General features: G+C 41.0%; 1 protein-coding gene and 1 long non-coding RNA gene across 2 annotated transcripts in view; one reads left to right on the plus strand and one right to left on the minus strand.

Annotated features, from left to right (window-relative positions):
* The window catches only part of LOC106508433, a 661,471-nt gene that overhangs the window by 429,437 nt on the left and 214,275 nt on the right, over nt 1–17,759 (plus strand). Inside the window, exon 8 of the long non-coding RNA XR_002342060.1 lies at nt 9,471–9,579. This is a non-coding gene — a long non-coding RNA (uncharacterized LOC106508433). The remainder of the gene's footprint in view (nt 1–9,470; nt 9,580–17,759) is intronic.
* PCSK1 (proprotein convertase subtilisin/kexin type 1) overlaps nt 1–17,759 on the minus strand; it is a gene marked incomplete at its 5' end in the record, with an annotated part of 45,914 nt that overhangs the window by 16,231 nt on the left and 11,924 nt on the right. Inside the window, 4 exon segments of the mRNA NM_214038.1 lie at nt 6,546–6,646; nt 9,127–9,339; nt 10,616–10,788; nt 13,465–13,553. Of these exon segments, the coding sequence (NP_999203.1) occupies nt 6,546–6,646; nt 9,127–9,339; nt 10,616–10,788; nt 13,465–13,553 (576 nt within the window).

The raw sequence follows: 17,759 nt of genomic DNA on the forward strand, positions 1-17,759 counted from the left end.
CCTGAGCCTTCTTAACCTACTATATGTTTGCTTTTTCTTTTAGAGTGCTTATCATCTTCTCACATAGTGAGCAACTCATCTGTTTTGTATGGGTTTTTTTGTTGTTGTTATTTTGTTTTTTTGGGGATGCACCACAGCATATTGGGGTTCCCAGGCTAGGGGTTGAATCAGAGCTGTAGCCATTGGCCTATACCACAGCCACAGCAGCACCAGATCTGAGCTGTGTCTGTGACCTACACCACAGCTCACAGCAAAGCCAGATCCTTAACCCACTGAGCAAGGCCAGGAATAGAACCTGCATTCTCATGGATGCTAGTCAGATTTGTTTCTGCTGAGCAAACAAGGGGAACTCCTGTTTTGTGTGTTATTAATGTCTGTCTCCCCTTCCAGAAGCAGCTGAGAAAAAGGCTGAAATTTTTTTTTTTGTCTTTTTATGGCCACACCTGTGACATAAGGAAGTTCCCAGGCTAGGGGTCAAATCACAGCTGCAGCTGCCAGCCACAGCAACGCAGAATCCAAGCCACATCTGTGACCTGTGCTTCAACTTGCAGCAATCCCAGATACTTAACCCACTGAGCAAGGGAAGGGATTGAACCTGTGTCCTCACAGACACTAAGTTGGGTTCTTAACCCACTGAGCCACAACAGGAGCTCCAAGGCTAAGATGTTTATTCATCTTCTTGTTAGATGTATACCAAGCACTCAGAAGAATGCTGGTCACAGGGTATGTACTGAGGAAATATTAGTTGGATGATTAAATGCGTCTAGGCATAACTTGCCTTAAATACAATTTTAAAACTTAACTGCTACCAGTTATTAGTTATTAGTCTTTCAAGATCTCAAGGTTTTCCTTACCTTTGAGAACTGTGCTGTTTCTATGAAGTCAGTCAAGCATTATTTAATAAATAAATGCCGAACTGTTTAGACCTCAGAGTTTCTGTCTTACCACCAGGTTGTGAAACAGCCATCAGGGGAATCTGACCAATTTGCTATTTTCTCCCCAGAGCCAACAATGTACTGGTTTAACAATCCCCTGGTGACAAGGAAGAGGTGGTGCACATCCTAGGCACTGAGGAGTCTGTTCCTTAAAAACCCAGGGCTCACCACAGGTATTACAAAGGCTCTATCTGGTGGGCCTCACCGGGAGGCAGTCCTTGCCCACCAGCCTGGGTGCACAGCGATCTCTGAAGGGAGCTGCAGTCAAATACTCAGGCCCTCCTCCTCCTTGGTCAAGCTCTTCCCATGTTTACATTCCTAGGTCTCCTTATCTGAGGCCTTGGGCAAAGGTCTTCTTCAGGCGCCTCAGCCAAGGCCTCCTTATGGAGGTAGGAGGGAGAAACCTTGAAGATATTTCTCCCCACTCTGACGCAGTACCCAGTACTTCTCCACTCTGAGGCCTTCTCCCTCCCCTCCCCCCACCCCACCTGAGACCATACAACTACCCCAGCCTGTTTTTGGAGCTCCCTCAACAATGATATGACCCTCAGAGTTCCCGTCGTGGCGCAGTGGTTAATGAATCTGACTAGGCACCATGAGGTTGCGGGTTTGGTCCCTGCCCTTGCTCAGTGGGTTAAGGATCTGGTGTTGCCATGAGCTGTGGTGTAGGTCGCAGACGCGGCTCAGATCCTGCGTTGTTATGGCTCTGTGTAGGCCAGTGGCTACAGCTCCGATTGGACCCCTAGCCTGGGAACCTCCATATGCCGTGGGAGCGGCCCTAGAAAAAGGCAAAAAGTCAAAAACAAAACAAAGCAAAAAAACAATGACACAACCCTCATGTCCATGCTTTCATCTGACCCTCACCTGGTGTGCTTTTCCATGAGGGATAGTGGAACGGTGGGAGTCAGTGTATGCTCTGATTTTAGATTCTGTCTTATTAATACCATCACATTAAGCGATGAAAGGCTTAACTCTTTCATTTTGGGTGTGTTGCTTTAAAGATACTCTGACACCTGGCAGCTCAGCACACTCTCTCTTAGCTCAGCTGAGCTACAGAGCAACATAACACTTAACCCCAGAGAGTGACTGACAGAGGCCTTAGAAAGACTCCAGTTCAGTGATTCTCATGGGTTCAAATGGCTCGCCTCATAATCACCTGGGACACTTGTAAATAATGAAAAATCTTGAGTCTCACCCTTAACTTACTGAATCAAAATATCTCAGGGAAGGGCATGATTTTATACTTATATTTGAAAAAAACTAGCTAGTTTTGTTATAGCTAAAATAAAAGGAGTTGAAGCATATAATTAATTAAGGCAATCAGAAGTCATTGGGGTCCAAATAGGGAGTACTAGAAGGTGCATTAAATTCTATTCTACTACCCAGGGCCTTTGTGACCTTAAGCAAGCCACTCCATCTCCCTGGACCTGAATGGACTCACCTATAAGATGAGAGGGCTGAACATGACAGTCTTCAGAATTCCTTATTATTCAGACCTCCAATCTGCCCAACATCATATATACTTCATTGTAGATCTTGTTTCTACAGTGGTCATCCCACACTGAGGAACAATTGAGCAGAAATAGCTATTTTCTCAATGTAGAAACAAACTCTGGCCTCAAGCACTTTATTGAAATGCTTGCTCCTTTCTAGTCTTTTAAAGGGAGCTTTAGGTAAAAGCCTCTTATTAAGGTAGTCAGTGGGCAACACACCGACTTCCCATTTGGACTATCAGTGTGAGCAGGGGTGGGAGTGGAGGTGAGAATGTGTCCTGAGGAGGAATACCACATGGTCTTGACAATCGTGATCAAACGCAAAGCACAGATTTTCTACATTTCTATAGTTAGAATATTTGTTTTATATCTAGTTGCAGGCTTTAAATTTTCTTTCACCTATTCTTTGCAAAATATTCAAAGAGGCTTCATTCTCATGCAATTAGGAAAATTAAGCCTATTTTCCTAAGTTATTTTTCATTTGGGTGATTGCGTTTCATAAATGAAGCTTCTAACAATAGTGCATCTCAGTCCTGACAGCCTTCCTCTGTTAATTAGCATCTCGCTCCTCAACAGCAGCCACAATAATTAAATTTTTAAAAACTGCATTGGGTTGCTAATCAAGGATATGTTTATAGAAAATAAAGGCTTTGGAATTAAACATTGAAATTAAGCATTGCTTCTAATTAGAACAGTGTAGGTAAAGTAATCTGGAGACAAAAATCTAAAGAGAAAAATCTTAGAGGCTACATGGTTTAGCCTCTAATCACAACTAGCTAAGCCTAGATGTTGAAGATTTTCTAACCCGCAGACTTTTCAACATTTTACAATCCACTGAGTCAAGGATTTCTTTTATGTGCTTTATCCAAACACAACAAGCAACCTTGAAAGTCTGTTTCCCTTCCTCCAGCCTTTAATGGAAACAGAAGATTGGCTAATCTATTTGTTTAATACTTCCAAAGGTGTGAAGGGATCCAATGTTTCACTTTTTCTTCTTTATTAAAAATTATTCTGATTCTTTCCCCTGCTCTCAAGACACATTAGTGTTTGCTATCTTTCTTAGGTGTAAAGGTACCATAGGCATTTAACCAAGAATTCCTGTGTGTGTCTGTGTGTGTGTGTTTCCAGGATATGCCTGTTATGTACCTCAAACACTTCTACATCTAGTTTCAAAGAAGTTCACAGACCCCTTGAAACTCATCCATGTATTTTGTCACAATCCATGGAGCCCCTGCTTTATATACAGCCCATTAGAAATGAATGAGACTAATGAAGCTAGATCATTCTTCGATCATGTTCTCCTTATACAGTAAAAGGTTTTAAATTTTAGAAATCAGAGACTACAATTTAAAAATTTCAATTCTTAGTCAAATTAACATTACATCTGTTCAACTAGATGGTTGTTTACTATTCTGGTCCCTGGACAAAGATGGGCTGGGCCTGCCTAATTATATCTACGTGCATCTATAGGTGTTGAGTAGGAAAGACAAAATTTTAAACATGGTTTCCTTTTAAAAGCTCCCTGGAGCTAAAAGCTTATATTCTAAAATCGTAAATATCATGATCTTGTTTCACCACCTATGTGTAACTACTTGCCTTCATAAAACCTTATTTTCTTCTGCTCTGGACCTCTTACCACCAACCTTAGCAATTCATGTTAGATGATCTATATATGCTGACACCTTCCATTTCAAACTGGAAAATCTTCCAAAGGGAAGAGGTTTGAAAAAAAAATGATATGACTGACCCCTCCATTTTATAGATGATAAATTGAGTCCTCAATTGGAGGTTAATCTGCCTAAAGGTAACACAGTGATATGCCCAGAACTTGAAGCCAGATGTTCCTTACACTTTTCACTGCTTAGATTATTTCCTCTTAAATTTGCTTTGGGTCTGCTGATACCAGTCTCAGCTTGTGTTCATAGACTTTGCCCTCTGTCCATCTCCTTCCTGTTACAACCGTACTCAGATTCAACAGAGCTTTTCTGTTGGCTCCAAGAGCTTCAAAGTACCCTGTGTTTCTCTTTTTTTCTTTTCTTTCTTTCTCTTTTCTTTCTTTGGTCTTTTTAGGGCTGCACTTGTGACATGGAATTTCCCAGGCTAGTGGTTGAATCAGAGTTATAGCTGCCGGCCTACATCACAGCCACATTAGATCTGAGCTGCATCTGTGATCTACACCACAGCTTGCGGCAATGCTGGATCCTTAACCCACTGAATGAGGCCAGGGATCGAACCCACATCCTTATGGGTACTAGTCAGGTTCATTACCACTGAGTCATGATGGGAACTCCCAGAGTACCCTCTCTTTCTGATTGGACACCTGGATTTGCTTTTTCCTTATCAGGTATCTTTCCAGCCCCTCTGCGTAGGTAAATTCTTGGTATGAGCTTTGCTAGGCTGTCTGTTTGGCCTCCGTGGCCATCTCATCCCAGGTCCCAAGTCACATCCCAGGGACTAAACCACAGCTCCCCAGGGCTCCTGGAGCCATGCCAGGCTCTCCTCAGCAACTTCAGAGCATTACCAGCTATGGCACAGGCCAAGGTGTTCTCCTGTTCTGCTATTGTGAACCTCATCTACTCAGCATGACAGGAGGGGACTGCTTTGCACTCTCTCTAGAGACTATGGATGTTCTTCTAGGATAACTTCCTTATTAGGAAGGAGAATAGTAATTGCAAGTTTAAACACTTTCTCTGTCATGCAACCATAGCACCTGACTTGACATTTAAAGATTTCTCACCATACAACATCAGAAAACAGGAAAGAGGATGAATAAAAAGCTGTGGATATACAATGTGAGAGAGACTTTTCCTCTCTATTAAGTATTGGACTTTTGGATAACTGTTATGAGGGAAAATGTGTTGCAAAATCCCTTTTTAATAACACACACTAAAATAAACTCCAAGGGGACTTAGGACATCAATATGTAAAGAAACCATAATAAAAGTCATGTAAATAAATGTGTATATAATTTGGGATTGTAAAGATTTTTCTGAGCATAAAAAAGGAAAAAAAGCCTTAAAGAGACCAACAGATATAACAATACATGTATTAACTTCATTACATTAAAAACTATATATATAAAATCAAAAGGTAAATGCCAAGCTAACCAAGCATTGATAGCTTTTCTAACTAAGGCCATAAAACAAAATCAAGGTCATAAATAGCAATCATAGATAGTAAATGGAATGGCCAAGGAATATAAAATACTGAGCATCATTATAATGAAATAAAAGCATATAAAGATGAGATACCATTTTTACCTATCAAAGTAGCAAACATTTTAAAAGATAATAAAAGTAGCTTTGATAAGGGTTTGGGAAACTGGTACTTTCATACATGTCCTACTGGTGCGAATATAAAATGGTACAGTATTTCTAGACAGTAACTTTTTAACATGCATCAAAATGATTAAAACATATGTGTGCTTTGACCCCCAAATTCCCAATTGTGAGTGTTTATCTTAAGGCAGCTATCAGAGAAGAGTTAATATCTATGGACAAGGGAGGTCATTTAAGCATGATTAGATGACTTTAATAGAATTTGCATTTATATCATGCTATATTACTAAAAGATAAAAATCCTGACTTTAATTTTTGTGTCTCCTGATGTGTTATATCAGCTCTAGGACTGGGCTTATGCAATATAAAAAAAAAAAAAAAAGAAAAGGATGCTTTATAAACTTGTTATCTGCTGATATTTTAGCTCACTGTCCTCTGTGTGCAACTTGTCTAATACTATCCATGGGAAATTATCTGGATAAAGTCTTTCTTGGTGGGAATAAACAGAAATGAGAAGGCCTTGCAGGTGAATGGGAGGAGGGTTGGGAGAACATGAGTTTTTAAAGGTCAAGGAACATTGATTAGGCATGAAAAAGTACTCTTAATGTAGAGTGGATTTTAAAAAATTACAAAATACTGTGTGAATTAAGATCCCAATTTCATAAGATAAGCTTATGTATTAAATCTATATTGCAATGTTAACAGGAAGAGAGGTTATTTTTAAAATTATGTTTTATAGTTTTCTACTTGACCATGTCTTTAGATAATAATAGATGCTATTAAAAAGAAGGAAGAGAAGCAGCCTTAGGACAGATGATGAGAAGCTCTCTGGGCCTTACTTTGCTTCCAGGGCCAGAGCGAAGATGCCAGCAGCCAGGGGTGCAGAGGCCGAGGTGCCTGTGTGGGTCTCTGTGCAGTCATTGTGCAGGTCAGCACTCGTCTGGGAAGCATCCAGGAAGGAAAGAAACGTGGGAGAACATGTGAGGAGTATGATCCTGTCCCCGGGGGTTAACCCTACCGAGGGCCGCATCTGCTGTGATCAGGAAGCCCAGCTGATTCGATTCCCTACTTCCTCCTCCAAACCACAGGCGGATGTTTGCCATCTGCTGATATTTTAGCTCACTCTCCTCTGTATGCAACTTGTCTATAATTCTGGCATGAGGATGCCTTTTCTGGGGATGAAGTACTCCCACTGTGAATATTTTCTCTTCTGAGATTCCCAAACGAAATGCTGTCTGTAAAAAAGGGACTGTTTCAAAAATCACTGTGAATCATGCTGGCCCATTAATCATCAGGTCCATTGTGTTTGGCCTGGCATATTTAGAAATTCTGCCTCACGCACCGTTCCCTTTTGCCTTTAGATTGACATTTGACTGCCTCTTCAGCACAAGGATGTAAAGCTGACCTGATTCTGGCCACTTGAACTACTTACTTGCAATGTCTACTGTGTAGTTTGCACTCACTGTTGATGTAATCTGATGGTCTTGAGTTAGTGTCATATTTGAACTTGGATGAAAATGGTGAATTTTTCAAGTGAAAGTGTGCTGAACTTAGATCCAGGCTTACATTCTAAACCTGCCACTCAGTAGATGTGTCCGATGGGCAAGTCACTTGGTTTCCCCATCTGTCAAATGAGGTTGATATTTCTTGACTCATATTCTGAAGCTGAAGTGAGATCCTGTCTGTGAAAGCATTTTCACGCAATGTTACTGCACATAAGGATTTACCCAGGCTAATTTTAGCTTAATGAAGAGGCTGCTGAGACAAAGGGAAGAAACCGAACAGACTTCCCATTAGTCTGCCATAAGGACCACTGTGTTGCTGGTTGAACAAGTAAGTTAGGCCAAAGGATTACTAACAAGATACCCACCCACGCACTCACACTATGGTTTTTAGCTAGCAACTTCAATGTGTGGGAGGGAGGTGTAAAAAAATAATTTGTTCTATTATCACCTCCTTTGGCTTCCCACTTGGAGTTGCTGAATATCTCAACTTATGGTGGCTCTGTTTCTCCGAGGGCTGCGGAAACAAGCTTGCCCTTTTTACCTGTTGACGCAAGTAAGCCCCCAGAGATGACTCTGCTGAGGAAGAGGTTTGCGTAAGACAAAGGCTATGTTATTGCAACTGTCTCAAATAGAATCCACCAGCTGTCTCTTCTGTGGCTGATTTACCTAAGGAGGGATGATCTCTACAAAGATGGAAAATCTTCCTCCTACTGCAGAGTAGAGTGGCTCAGATGAGAGATAGTCTATGAAACGGTGACTCTGAAATGCACAACAGGCCATGTTCTGAAAAGCCACTCTGGACATCCACAGGGACATCAAGAGTCAGGGGCTGTGCATGCAAGTGGGGCACATGGCCCAGAGGCGCCTTTCAAAGGCTACAAGATATGCCTGCCTTAAAGAACCCCTGGTAGAATGTCATTGTCTATTTGAGTAAATGGCGATGTGGGCATGAGAGGGCATCAGGGCTTCTAAGTTGAGACCACAATTTTACTGTCTAAACTAGAGTGGGTTGTAGAAACAGGGAGAGTTCTAGAATAGTGATCCAGTATATAGATCATAGTTCTGACAGTTTTGTTGAGATGCCATTAATATGAATTTTACACACATTCCAAGGGCTGATTATTAGGGGGTCTAATAATCTAACTGGATCATGATCTGTTATCTTATTGAGATTAGCATCTCTATCCTTTAGCTAGTTGGTTCTTTCTGTGTCAGCATTAAATTTGAAACTTTACATTTTTAAATTAAAACTGCCTTTGTTTTCAAAGCCCCCGAATAGCCCTTCATCACCATGCCCTTGAAGGCAAATCCAATAATTGCCCTTGGCAGTCTGACTCATGGAAGTGAAGGCACAGCCAAGCGTGGGCTGGAGATGCTCTCTGAGCATATAACCTTCCAGAGCTGCTTATGTGGATGCTGAGAAGTTCATCTCGGGGGAAATTTAGACTGTTATTTTTCTGCAGGTCGCCGTTCTTAGGAGACATAGTTGGTGTATGCGCTGTATTTTTATCGTCTGTTAAAGGGCAAGTCAGGCATTTTCCCTGCTATTAAAGGATCAACAAGTACAGGGGTGATAAAGCCCCTACAACTCTGAAATCTCCTTTAAGGCGGTTTTCAGGGAGGCATCACACAAGCTGAACAGACATTTGGAGTCTCGACTGAATATAATGACAGGTTGGTGGCTTCTCAGGGCTGAGTTTAGAAATGACAGAGAGGCAGCATTTTCTTGGCAGTAGCGTCATTATCCCTGAGAGAGATAACTTCCCAATATATTCTCCTCTTTCAAGTGAGTAAAATGTGAGTCTCCCCAACTGAGACATCAAGCTTAAGGAAACCAATTTACCAAAGGATCCTTTTGAAGACAAGCCATGCTCTCCTACATAAGCAGAGAGAATTAGACAAAAGCGCAACGTACGATTCGCTGGTCGGTGTAATCCCCACTGCTGTACGAGGTGGCCAGTGTGGAGGAGCACTTCTCAGCATACCAGGGGGATAGGCCTTGCTGCGAGGCACTGCTGATGGAGATGGTGTAGATGCTGTCTGTGTACCCATCACAGTCACAGTTATCTCCCTGACGTCCCCCATTTCCAGAAGCCCAGACGAAGATAGAGCCCTTTCCTTGTCTCCCCTAAAGGAAAAGCCAGATTATATCACATCTGTTATCATAGATTGGGGTCCGTGTCACACCCAATAAAATCTCTAACAAATAGATGCAGGAAGTTCCCAGAGACATTAACTTGGAGTCTGTTTCCACTCCAGGTACTCCAGCATCTATGTTGAAACTCTCGAAAGACTGCATGTTCTAAGCCCCTGGGCACTGGAGCTGCCAGAGCCTCCTTCATCCCCACCCTTTCTGGAATGGCACTGAGTGAGTATTTCTCTTTCTTTTCTTTTTTATGTGGATTCATAATGGCTTATAGCATATGCTTATAATTTTTTCACTCTTCCCTCGGCTTATGTCACTATGCTTGAATCTTTGAACTTCCTCTCTTTCTTTCTGCTTGAATCTTCTGGCTGACTGATAGAATGACAAAATCAGGCATTATTCAGATGTGCTTTGCAGCTGCATTAAAAGGGACTCTTCAATTGAATGGAACTCGTCAAGGCTACTCTTTCTATGATTTTTCAATTTGTGCTCTCCAAAGTTTCTACTTTTATTTCATCCTGCACAGAATCCTTAGAATCCTGGCGAGAATGCATTAAACCTCAGTGACAGAGCAACACAGCCAAGGCACAAGTAATCATCAGGCACGTGCAGAGAGGGAAGCGCCACATTGCTATAGTTAAGGATGCATTTTCAGAGTATTTGAAAGAAGTCTGGGTGATAGTTTACCTAGTGTAGAAATCCAAAAGCAGCAGGAAAATGAGAAAGGACATATCTGGAGTACTTTTTGAAGTAAATGTTCTAGGGGTAATGAATATCAGTTGAATGTCAGATCCATCTGGGAAAAACTCTCTTAACCCTTAACTTCCATCCCTCTCAAGAATGATTTGGCTTTCTAAATGCAGTTCAGGAGGTGCCATCATGGTGCAGTGGAAATGAATCTGACCAGGAACCATGAAGTTGCGATTAGATCCCTGGCCTCACTCAGCCGGTTAAGGATCTGGTGTTGCCGTGAGCTGTGGAGTAGGTCACAGACACGGCTTGGATCTCATGTTGCTGTGGCTGTGGCTGTGGCCGGTGGCTACAGCTCCGATTAGACACCTAGCCTGGGAACCTCCACATGTCGTGGGTGTGGCCCTAAAAAGACAAAAAAAAAAAAAAAAAAAAAAAATGCAGTTCAAATCATAAACAACAAGAAATTCATAACCATTTCTGTGCATATAAACTAAGTGTTCTTCCCTTCCCCCCATATTTAAACAGTCAAGTTTCACTTCAAGTGGGTTTATTTTAAGCATCTCACCTGTTTGACACCATATTCAAAAGCCTTCTGGGCTAGTCGGCCAGGCCCTTCCACAGTTTTCCCATCATCATTAGGGCCCCAGCTTGCACTGTAAATATCCACATGTCCAGGATTAAATCCAATTGAGCTGGCTTCTATAGCATCAGTCACAATGCCATCCAGCATTCTTATGCCTGAACAGCAAAATAGACAAATACATACATCAGTGTCAATGTATATGTAGAATGGCACAATGCTCTTAATAATTGTTTTAAAAGGACCCCCCAAAGAGTCAAAAACAGGGTAACCATTGTATGTCCCACATGCCTGTGACCCAGCTGCTAACAGCATGGCAGGAAGATACTAGTCACTGTCTCCATAAGCCTTCTTATCTGCCCTTTAGAGGTAACTCTATGCGCTGGGCAGTGGCCATAGTTGTGGTTGGTTAAGAAATGTCTCCCTTCCCTCTGCTGCCCTAATAACCTGAAAATGACAGGATCTCTTTCAGAAAGAGGCATAACAGCCGACTTTCAACATGTCTGCTCATAACTCTACCACAAATGGCTGTGGCCCAGACAGTGTCTTAGAGAGAATTCTGCACAGGAAGCTCTGCAGCTTGAAAAGACCTACTTACAATAGGAAACTAACAAATAGGGAAAGAACTCTTGTTCCTAAGCACTGATTAAAAATAACCCAGAGGCCATTCTTTTATGTGTTTGCTAAGAAACATTTTCAAGGAACATGCTTCCTTTTCTTCTAAATAATCTCAAGGATGAAATCATTGCCATGTATTTCACTCCTCAGGGGGAATCATTTTTCATCAGGGGAAGGCAGATGCGGTAGCTTTTTGTGCTTTCCAACAGGCTGTCACCCATCATCAGACTCATGTATTCAAGGGCCAGGAAGGCAAAAGCAATTTAGACAGATATAGGCATCTACCTGGTTATTCCTGGCTGCAGGCTAATAGTGCAATGGAGTGCACAGCCTTAGATTTTCACACTATTATTTACTCTGGAGCATAGGTAAAAGAACATGTAGTTGACATGACTAGTTGAAGTCATACTTATTTTTTAAAATTGTTCAAAATGTATTTGGGGGAAAAAATCCCATCTCTGCTATGTACTAGCTCTGCGATCTTGGGCAAGCCACTTAACTTCTATGTGCCTCAGTTTCTTCAACTGTAAAATGGGGATGATAACAGCTCCTGTTCATTCAGGATGTACTATATGTAGCAACCATTCTCAGGCCTAAAAGTATGAACTAGTCTATCCTTATGACAACCATCTTAGGTGGGTGCTGTAATACTCCCCATTTTAAAGGGAGAGAGGTTAAGACCAGATAGGGACAGTGATTTGCCCAAGGCCACACAGCTCAAAACTGGAGAAATGAGCCTTGAATCTCAGAAATCCAGAATTCAAATCCATGATTTAACCACTAGGTTACACTGCCTATAAGGTCTTGTAACATAAATGATGGACATATAGTAGGTATGTTTTAGTTTCCTTGAGAAATCTTGCTTCTGATTCCTCTTCTATAAAATGAAGGGATGAGATGATTCTCTCACAAACTATAGCTACTTAGTTCATCATGACTTAAAAAGTACATTCTTTTCCTAGATGATTATGTACTTTGTGGTCCTGCCTTCATTTTCTTTAAATTAACATGGCACTTTGATGATGATGGTATCAAAGGAATCAGAGATGACACTTAAAATCTAGGAGTGTGCTGTATTAGTGAGAGATGCATTATTTATACCAGGATGTATATATATTTGATTTCTGAAAAGAAATATGAAGCCAAATTCAAGGTCTACTTTTGTAGAGCTTAATGGAGTTTTACTGTCCTTGCTGTGTTCTACAATGTTGTTGTGTTTTAGAAAACAAACTAAATGTAAAGTTTATAGAGTAACCAAGAAAGCCTGAGGTAGGGCTTAGGGCTCGTGTGAAGAGGAGAGACAATTATTTTATTCTCTGTGAGCCCCTGGGGATTCACTCTGCACCCTTCTCCACAGGAAGGTGGATGGCAGCAGTGGCTTCTCTTGTCATCCCATTAGTTTCAGCCAACTGAAGACAGCGGCAGGAGATTGGGGGCGGGGCAAGAGTGAGGTACTCACTCCTGGATCTTCCCTGCCTAGAAGCAGCTCCACTGTTGTACTCAAAGCCATAGCTCCTGTCCAGTGGCTGTCTCCTGTGGCCACAGATTCTCTCTCTAGTTTCCATGACCACGTCCTCCCCTTGCTCCATCAGGCCTATAGGTAGTAACATCTGCTTGTGTTAATTAGTGCCTCTTTGGTGTCCTTTAATTCTTGTCAATAGTTCTTTTATTAAATTGCCCTGTGAAACTTACTATATGTTTACCCATAAAGACACTGATGAAAACAACCAGAGATTCCAAATTCTTGCTCTCATAGATATCGTTCTTCTTCTTACTATAATGAGTAGGCATTCTTTTTATTTTTAAAAAACTTTTCTTTGCTATAAAATAAGGGACTGTAGAATTGAGAGGCAATGTAAGTCTTTGCCTAAATTTACCTCCTCCTTCTGTTCTCTTAGCAAGCACTCAATAACAAACCCTTCTAAATCAGAACACAAAGAAAATTAAATTTGCTTCAAAAGCTATTCAACATTTCTATTCTACCTTACCCCTACAAAGAAGTATTGGCTATACTCAGCTACCATTTTCTAAGAATCCAGATTCATTGATTTGCCTGCAAAACACATTCAAGTCATGCAGCAAATTTTGAAAGGAGTTCATTTTTTCCTCTGGTTGTTGAGAAGTGCCCCCACCCCACCTCACCCCATCACCTTTACACCAGGTAATGCAAGAGTCAAATTAAGGTGCAAAACTACAGGAACAACCCTCTGCTTTACCTCCAACTTTGGAATTGTATGCAACTCCGACCCCACACTTGTGATTATTTGCTTGCATAGCAATTTCTCCTGCACATCTGGTCCCATGTCTGAAGATTAAAAAATAAAGTTTATAAAACATAAATGAGGAAAAACATTGGTTTTGCATATGAATCTATGGCACATGGATATATTAACATTTTGACAGCCTTGTTGCTGGTTTTCCTCTCATCAGTATTAGATGAACTGTAGGTATCAGATGAAGGGCCCAAGTATATGAGTTCAAATTCTAGCTTCTGCCACTAACTGCTGGTGTGACCTTGGGTAAGTTACTGGTCCTCAAAGAGTTGCGGCATCCCACATGAGAATACTTAGAACAGTGGCTGGTATATAGTAAGAACCCAGGATATGTTAGCTATTGATACTTACTATGAATAGCTCTGACACTTTCAGAAACCATCTCAAAGAAATGGCTTCTGCACCATACTTCGTTGCTGTTAAAGTGACTCCTCACTTCTTTCTCACTAGTGACTTCCTTGGATTAGGTTGTCCTGGACCAGTCCTAATAGAATATATAGAAGAGAGTCCCCTCTCAAGCCCTCCACTCCTCCTCTAACCATACACCAAGCTAAAACATCTGAAGATTTTCTGGTACCAAGGATTTGAGATTTTAACAAGATACTACAGGCTATTAGGAAAGTATGGTTCTCCTGCAACTCTGATTGGGAACAGAAGCCTGAACATGACTAGTTTTGCAATAAGAAAAAGAAGGTAATTATTATTGCAGAGCATTTTGGGGAAAAAAATCCATCTCTAAAACAGACCAAAGTCCACCATTAAAGCATCAATTCTGACGTTCTGAGGATAGTGATTGTTTTCTATCTTCTCCCTGACCTCAGGAGGGTCAATAAGTCAAGAGAACTTTAATGTGAACTTGTATATTTCATGACTTTTATTCCATGGTGCATGCATCTGGTAGCAGTCAGTGGAGCCACTGACCAGTTAGGCTGGTTAACTCTGAGCAACTCTGTCAGCCAGCTACTTTTAGACACTACTGTTCTAGACATCTTTTAATTTAGCCCAGCATGAAATGCAAAAACCCCAAATTGAATGGGTCATTTAAAATAAGCCTGTTTTACTTTTCTTATTTTCCCTGAAAACCAAAGATAATTTCCTGGTCTTCTTTCACCAAATGATGTTCCTCCTTTTTGTTAATACTGGATAGGAGTCAATTCAGAACAAAATGAGTATTTTTTTTTTTTTTTTGTCTTTGTTGTTGTTGTTGCTATTTCTTGGGCCGCTCCTGCGGCATATGGAGGTTCCCAGGCTAGGGGTCCAATTGGAGCTGTAGCCACTGGCCTACGCCAGAGCCACAGCAACGCGGGATCCGAGCCGCGTCTGCAACCTACACCACAGCTCACGGCAATGCAGGATCGTTAACCCACTGAGCAAGGGCAGGGACCGAACCCGTAACCTCATGGTTCCTAGTCGGATTCGTTAACCACTGCACCACAACAGGAACTCCCAAAATGAGTATTTTTAATTTGAGGTCTTCTCTACATCTGCTTCTTTTTGGTCTTCTAGCATTTCCCCCTTTTGGGAAATGGCCCTCACTCCTTATGATTCTCTTTCGGTCATGAGGCTTTTACCCCAGACAACTTTTGAGAATTGATACAGATTCTGGGGAAGAGAATTAGACTCTTTTTCCAGAATATTTGCCTTTAATTTCCATGTAGGCCATGTGACTCTTGCTACCATAGAGTCTATTGAGAATAAAGCTAAGTGGAAGTAAGAAGAACGAGGAGATAGAGATGGAGTAATTTGTGTCCAGATGGCATATGATTTGATCTTGCAATGACTGAACGCATAGCAGCATGGCACTTTATGCTTCTTTGATGGATTAGTCCTCTTTGCCTTTGTTGGAAGGAAAAAAATTGTTGCCATCCTCTGGGAAATGTGCTTCTGGAAGTCACCACCACCTGTATTTCCATTTATACAGTATTGGAGAGAGGTACCATGATAGCACAGTCTCCAGACAGAGCTTACAGAATCAACCTGTTGGCATACTTCCCCAGCATTGTACCTCTGGTCCTAAAAATGATGCAATGTGACACCTCCTATTATTGATTTCTCTTTACATACTGAAGACTCTATTCTTAAAAGGTACAGATTCATGATACAAATAGGGGTTGATATATTTTCCTCCTCTTATCCTCACTTCCCACCTCCGCACCTTGAGAAAAAGAGACTTTATCAAAGTGGTTCCTTGTCATTCTTTGTAGACCTGCAGATTTCTTTCCTTAAATCTGGCTCTGAGATAAAAGAACCTCTATTATCTTAGAATGAGAGCCATAACTGGCTTTTAAACAAATTGATTTAAAAAAATTATTCCACAGATAGTTTAAAAACTATTATTGTACCAATTAAAAATATCCTCACAACATGTTATTTAACTAGAAAAATAATCTGTAATTGGTGTTGAAATACTGAATAGAGATTCATGCCAGTTGCACTGTTAAGGTTTTATTATTTAGTGTTTTCTCTTTGGATTTGCAGAAGAGAATTCAAATGCAACTTTTTTAACCTTATTTACATAGTAATAAAGAACAGCAGCAACACAGATAGTTTGGAGAGACAACACCTTTGGAATTGGGAGATAATAGGTCTCTAATTGCTTATAACGATCAAGACAAAATGGGGTCATTCATTTTCTAAATGTAAGGGATTTATTTCTGACAACATGCTAGAAGGGCAAGTATTTTTCACTATACCTTTTGATAAATGACAGAGATGCTACCTTTTTGGTTGATAGTCAAGAGGACCATGAGAGGTATTTTTTGTGTAATTTTCAATAGCATATTCCAAGTTGGCTCAGAAAATTGACTTGTCTCTGTTTCTATTCTTATCAGATATTATTCTTGTCATGTTTCTCACTGAAAAGAAGTCTACTTTAGTTACTAAATGAGAGGACTTGATCATCATCATCATTAGTGTCTTTGTCACTGTCATCGACATCATAGCAAACACTTAACTTTTCCTATGTACCAGGCACTACGCAAGCTAATTACATATATAAACTCATTTAGTCCCCGTAATAATCCAATGACATAGATACTATTATTACCTCTTTTTAGTAGATGATAAAACTGAGGCACAAAGAAGTTATATAATTTGCTCAAGGTCACTCAGCTATTAAGAGGTAGATCTAAGATTTGATCCAAATGTATCTGCAAAGTCTGTACTCTTAAGTATGGGGCTGTGGCATACCACTTCTATGCTATATGAAAGGCCTGTGGTCTGCTATGCTCTGGAGGCTCAGAGTTTTCAGGCATAAAATGACACAATTTTGAGCTACTTCCTTGGGGTCTCTAGAACTCTTTGAGTTTGGGGAAATGTGGTATTTTAAGTATCATGAGTTGAGAATCCCTTTTTTAAGGGGAAAGAAGAGAAACATCTGAATTCCCCTTCTCATGAGTACAAAGACTCTAGAGAATATCACCTCACCAGGTATTCACTTATTATGGATCTACCACACAAGTTATCACCCACATTGGATCCTGGACCAAACCCAGGGCACACTGCCTAGGAGTGAGGTTGATACCGCCAGCTAACAGTCTCCTCAGCTGTACTAACATGGCTGAGAGCAGATTACCCTCTTAATCTTGACCAAGGGAGGTAGAATGAGAGTTGTTGTAATTTCATTCTAAGAATGGCATCCCTTTCTTTCAAGCACTTATTCCCTATTTTCTTAGGAAGTTCTTTTAGGACAGTAGGGACAGAGTCACCATTATAGGAACCAAAATAAAAAAATATAGGCAGAGTGAGGTGATTTCCACAAGGTTACCCTCCCTCCTGGTTATTGGCAAAGCCATCACTACCAGCCAGGCTAACATTACAAGGTCATGCTCTGAAAGAACAGATGTCCCTCTGGGTCCTGCCCTGCCCTGACTCAGAAATAGGGCTGCACGTTTGTCTGGGGACCCTGCTCCAAGTTATAGGACATCCCACTTTCCCCCAAGGCTGGCCCCTCCCAGTACTTTTTGTATTATTACTGGAATGTTCTAACGTCTATGGGTATTTGCTATTAACCCCTTTAAGAGATAAATCCTGAAAGAAGTAAATGATACTGAGAGAACCCTCCCTGAGCCTTCCCTTCTCCCCAAGAAAGAAATATACACCCAGATATTGAGGTCAGGTCCAAGAACCCCAGCCTTCCTTCCTGGGGTTTGTTTGCCTTTTGGAGGAGGGACGACAGTCCAGAGTAACAGCTTTAGTCTACATTATTGTACCAGCCACATGGGAATTCTGAGATAATA

The sequence above is a fragment of the Sus scrofa genome, chromosome 2, assembly GCF_000003025.6.
Source record: "Sus scrofa isolate TJ Tabasco breed Duroc chromosome 2, Sscrofa11.1, whole genome shotgun sequence".
Lineage (NCBI taxonomy): Eukaryota > Metazoa > Chordata > Mammalia > Artiodactyla > Suidae > Sus > Sus scrofa.